A 6,000-nucleotide genomic window follows, 5' to 3' on the forward strand; every position below is an offset into this window, starting at 1 on the left:
CAAAACTGAATGAATACGCAGATATCTACTATTTTTGTCACCGATTTATAAGTTCGATCTTTGTATCACTAAATTTCAGGGGTTCTGCCAAGATCTATAAATCTTTTAGCAAGCTAGTACACGGAATTCAAAATTCCTATCATATTATCATTATTGATAGTTCAGTTTAAAAAAATCATATATACCAGGGTGTCTCTTGCCCACTGCCTGATGATTGCTGGGATGGGCTCCAGCACCCCCGCGACCCTACTGAGGATAAGCGGTGCAGCTGCTGAGATGAGATGAGATATATATTATATATGTGTGTGCAGCACGGTGGCGCAGTGGCCAACACGTGTGCGGCATTACTAAGGACCTGGGAACAGGTGTGTGTGTTCCAAGCCAGCCTGCATGCTCTCATTGTTACGGTTTACTTTCCTCTTTCAAAAAAAAAAAAAAAACATGCATTTCAAGTGGACTGACTGGTCCAAATTGTCCCTATGTGTGAATGAGCTAGTGAATTGTCTATCTTTGTGTGCCCTGCAATTGGCTTGCAACCAGTTCAGGGTGTCCTCCAATCGCTGCTCGATGATCGCTGTGATGGATTCCAACAAGATGAGATCTACTTATCATAGTTATGGTTCATACCGGCCGAATATGAACACAAAACTTTTCTGGTTCCCACCTGTAACGCCTTTATTGTTGACATATTCCTTTAATATCATAAAAATTGGTTTTTCACTTACCATCGTTCATCCCATTCAAATATCTTCATCATCGTTAGTAATGCTACTTTTTTTTTCCTCACCGTTCCTCCATTTTCTCCTCAGTGGATTGTTGAGTCCAAATGAGACAAGAACCAAAATTCTGAAACTCAAAAACATCGTTAGAGCAACACTTTTGCTGTAAAATCAAACGTTTCCTTCCTTTGCAGTGTTTTCACGATAGTTCACTAATATATATATATATATATTTTTTTTTTAGTCTATAATATTTCTCATTATGGCAACAAAATAGTGTAGTTTTTGTATCACTACAGTATTTTTGTAGTCGAATTTATTATTGTAATACTTTGCAATTCTCTCATTTCTTGTTCTAAAGCAAAACAATATGTTATGTCTATGTTCATTTGCCTTCAAATAGATTTTCATCCTTTATATAATTTTCTTTTATTTTTATAGCTTATCTATAAAATTACTGTCACATGTTTTGACTATTTTTCACCAAATGCATATTACACAAATCTCAACTGTATGTAACATCTTACATGCAAATATTTCTGTGTAAATATTGTTTCACTATAACTTTATCTTCTCCTTAATTTAGTGTCCACTTAATTCCTGCGTCCTCATATTCACCTCTTTTTTTTTTTTTAATTATTCACAGCTTGCTCGGTGTCACGTGTGAATCCACCTTCTAGATTTAAAACCATTATTCAACCCAGAAAAATAACTCCCTTTTTAATTAATCACTGCCAAGGCCGTGCTATGACCCATGATCTGACCTACTCAGGATTAATCAGTTTCTCGTTATCTATATCTATGTTTTACTCTGTCAATAAGGGGGTCCACTTGGCCTTTTAGCCATTGAGAATCGGGCGGTAAAACCCTACCCTCTTCACGGCTTCTCCTCGGAAGTGGGTAAATGGCCTGGGGGGTGTTAGCGCATGTGAATGATTTGGCATATTGTGGGGGCGGCGTGGAGCGAGGCATATTACTGTGTGCCTGCTCTTCCTCCCTTTAATCGACGCGGTTCACTATATGGCCCTGTATATTCGTTATCCTCCTTTTTAGGATACATTACGGTATTTCCACAAAGGTAATGCCATAAATCGCAAATGGTTTGCATCTAAACAACGCATTTCAAGTCAATGAAGATCTTCAAAAGCACTCTATAATGTGCTCCACTCTACCCATTTACTTACTCTAGATTTAAAACAGTTCAATATTGAAAAAGTAAGTTTTTTTTTTTTTTTTTTTCCAATCTATTGTATTAAGGTTAGTCTCACTTAATTTTCACCAAATTATCTCTCTTAATATTTAATTAACTTTCCCCTTTATGTTTCTCTCTCCCCTTTTTTTTTTTTTTTTTTTTTTTTTCTTTAAACCAATTAAATCTACTATTTTAGCTTCACCTATTTAATGTGAAAATGGCATCTATTTATTTATGAATTATCTTACTCATTTGAATTTCACTCAATCCATTTTTTCCATTTTAATTGAAAGAGAAAAAAAAAGTATTTATAAACAATTTTTTCAATATTTTTTGGTATAAAAATGCCCTTATCTCAAATTAGTGTATTTCAATTCACTCAATTAGATTTTTCCTATTCTTCCCAGTCCTTTTTTACCAATTTTTTGAACTGAAAACAGGAATATTTTATCTTTTTCGGTATTATTCTGGCATTATTTTGATTTAACGCATCTAAATAGCCCATTTATATTTTTTTATAAAATACAATTTGCCCAGGGGCAACTTTATATTTCATTCGCTCTTTCTCAATCACACAGACGTCTTGTTTTTTATCGTGATCACGTTCTTACATCGCTTGTTCTTTTTCCACTTATTTTCAGTTGACAGAGGACTCCGCACATCCTTGTGAAATTTAACTAACTTTAAAGCGCTGGGTTAGGGGAGTCCACACCTCCCGCGGAATTTTAACTGTCTGAAAACTATTTACCTGATAGAGTCTAGAATTGTCAGGGTTTTTCTGTTAAGAATCTGCCCCCCGTAATTTCTTTTTTTTTTTTAACGGAGGATTCTTAAACTTTGTCTCTGTTAAGATTTTCCTTTTCTACAGAGAATTCTTAATCTTTTCGACGGAGGATTCTTAAACCTTAAGAATCTACCCCCCCCCGCTCGCGAGTCAATTTCTTTTACCGGTTATCTACATGCACACAATGTTACGAATAAATTTTACTCACGATTCTCTAAGTCCTTGGCTTTCCGTCAACCGTCAGATCCCAGCCCGCGAGGGAAGGTCCAGTCCTGGAAAAAGGGTCTTTATGCTGTGGCCACAGTCTTTGCTGGATTTTCCTCTCGCGTCCTGGAATCATCTGGTATCTTGGAATCCGGTTTCGAAGGACCAATTAAATGTTAGGTTCATGTCCCCAACATTTTTAATAAAACGCTCTGCAATATAGGACAAAGAGAATCGGTTCTTTATAATTAGTTACTTTATTAATCATCATATTGAGAACCGCCGACATTCCGTTGTTAGACATCTTTTCGCTCGCTCTGCCCTGCTTGCTGCGCTCTGGCTCGGCTCGGCTCTGGCTCTGAGGATCTCCTCGAAAAACCTCCCTTCTAATATTCAGTTTTTGCCTTTGCTACGTAGAGTTGATTAGTCTTCTTTGGAAAGCTTGTCATCCGGCTGAAGATGGACGGTTTCCTTTTGTTTTTGGGAGAGCCTCCTTTTCCTTCTTCTCACGCTTTTTGGTTAAAAACAATCTTGAGTTATGGCATGAAGAGGTCATAGGTCAACATACATCCGTTGGTATGTGAGAACAAAACACAGTCTGTACATCGAAACACAACTCATGGCCTTGCAGGCTGAGAACTCTTCAAACATAGCTGAGAACACATATAACATATTAAATGTCAACTGTAGGATAAATATAATTATACAGTCCTAACACTTAGTTGCAAGACTTTGCGACTTAATATTGATCCATATATAAGGCGCACTGTATTATAAGGCGCATGGTCAGCTTTTGAAAAAAATAAAGGCTTTTAGGTGCGCCTTACGGTGCGGAAAATACGGTACTTCTTCTGCAAATAAAATAACTCGAATATTGCACTTAAAAAGCAGAGTATTTGTATTAAAGCAATGGATTAAGTGGGTTTAAGAAAACCCACGCGCTAAAATGCGCCACCCACCACCGGTTAATCCTATATGCAAATGAGCATTCAGTAATGTCATCCGACACAAGGAGAGAAACAAAGGGGGCGCTCTTTAAGGTGTATTTTTCGAAGGAGGCGTGGATTAACCGGCCGCCGTTTGACATGTGCATCAAGCGGAGGAATTATTTCTCCGTGCAATAGACCTCTTTGCATTTAAAAAGCCCCCACTTGACTCCTGTGTTGAGGATTTGTGATTTAGCTCTTCCGATTTTAAGCTCCTGCATGTCTTGCAGGAGCACGAGACGGGCGTTTTTTTTCCCGATAATTGTGGAAACATGAGCCGCTTCCTGGAAGCCGAGTGTAGAATTAGGGTTTCCTACCCCTTGGTAAAATAATATTTCACATTTCATGAATATTACCAATAAAATATGTACTAGAAGATTATAGCTTTGGAAAAGTGTTACCAGTTGTGGCTTCTGAATCGGGACTGCCAAATGTTGCTAAAATTATAATAATATCATGCCATTTTTTTATTTTATTTGTATAGCCCTTAATCACAAAGAGTCTCAAAGTGCTGCACAGGTTACTGCACAGATTATTATTTCAGACTATTATGACACTATCCCCTGATCTGAAACTAACATGAGGGCAAGGAAAAACTCAAAAACCCCAACATGAGGAAAATGAAGAAACCTTGAGAAGGAACATCTGGTAATCCCCCTTTCAGGATGACCAGGCGGCAATGGATGTTGCAATTACAATTAGTACAGAGTTATTGTCAACAAACAGGGTTGGGTAGGGTTACTTTAACTTGATTACTTTCAGTTACTTTTGGATTACTCCAATACCAAATATGCTAATAAAAGACAAAAGAAACTAAATATGAATAAAATGACTAAATTTTGTGCAGGCTTGGGGAGTAACGGAATACATGGTACGGCAAAAATGATGTTGGCAAGCTGACACAGCGAGAAAAAGACAAAGAAGAACAAAGAAAGAGAAAAAGAAAGACAGAGGGAGTGAAAGAAAGAGAGCTAGAGAGGGAGAGAAAGAGGGAGGAAGAAAGAAAGAGAGAGAAATACAAGTACAGCATTTTTGTGAGAGGCACCTGGCTTTGGCAACATCAAGTGAACATACTTCAACCTGCAGCTCATTTTTCTTTTGTGCTTCCCTCATCGTTGTCTCGCGGGCCGGATTCGATCCCTTAGTGGGCCTGATCCGGCTCGTGGGCCGCCCATTTGACACCCCTGGTCTAGTGGTTAAAATTTGTTTTTTTCACTCCTGCAATCTGGGTTTGACTTCGAATCCCATCTAATGTGCAAATAAGGTCTGCAAGAATTTCCTACTCATCAACAGGGTTGGGTAGGGTTACTTTAACTGGATTACTTTCAATGACTTTTGGATTACTCCAATACCAAATATGCTAATAAAAGACAAAATAAACTACATATGAATAAAATGATGACTCACAACACGTGGTAAGCTTTCTCTCCTGGCTTTGATCCAAACAGCTTGCCAATATCATTTTTGCCGTTCCATGTATTCCAAGCCTGCACAAAATTTAGTAATTTTATTCATATTTAGTTTCTTTTGTCTTTTATCAGCATATTTGGTATTGGAGTAATCCAAAAGTAATTGAAAGTAATCCAGTTAAAGTAACCCTACCCAACCCTGCTCATCAATCAAACTCGCTCAAATAGGGTACTGTAGTCCTTTAAAATTTTAAGATTGAAGCTGATGATCTTCTTCCCATCATGTATTGCCAAGGCATCGAACCCAAGACTCTAACCCCATGCAGCCCCTGACTCCAAACCTTTGCCCAACCCTGTTCTTTACAATCCAAGTTATAACATCTGTTTTTCTATTTTAGCGGCGCGCCCGGTGGAAAACCGTCTCTGCGGTGGTCTTGTTCCTGAACGGTCTCAACTGTGCCAATTGAGCTGCCCGGTGGAGTGCCAAGTGTCTCCGTGGGGAGCTTGGGGGCCGTGTACCTTCGAAAGCTGTGAAGATCAGTCGGCCAAAAAAGGTAAAACGGTGTCTCAGGTGAAGCAGCATTTGGTTCTTTACCCGTTTTGAGTACAGTGGAACCTCGGTTCTCGACCATAATCCGTTCCAGAACCCTGTTCCAAAACCGAAATCATTTTTCCCATTAAAAAGAATGTAAATCGTTTTAATCCG

At 38.4% G+C, this 6,000-nt stretch overlaps 1 protein-coding gene across 1 annotated transcript in view; it reads left to right on the top strand.

The window, feature by feature from the left end:
- The window catches only part of LOC148372974 (thrombospondin type-1 domain-containing protein 7A-like), a 339,221-nt gene that overhangs the window by 166,505 nt on the left and 166,716 nt on the right, over positions 1–6,000 (top strand). Inside the window, exon 6 of the mRNA XM_088327730.1 lies at positions 5,693–5,848. Coding sequence (XP_088183856.1) covers positions 5,693–5,848 — 156 coding nt within the window. The remainder of the gene's footprint in view (positions 1–5,692; positions 5,849–6,000) is intronic.

The sequence above is a fragment of the Urocampus carinirostris genome, chromosome 2 (genome assembly GCF_059441175.1).
Source record: "Urocampus carinirostris isolate Australia breed hairy pipefish chromosome 2, RoL_Ucar_1.0, whole genome shotgun sequence".
NCBI classification, from domain to species: Eukaryota; Metazoa; Chordata; class Actinopteri; order Syngnathiformes; family Syngnathidae; genus Urocampus; species Urocampus carinirostris.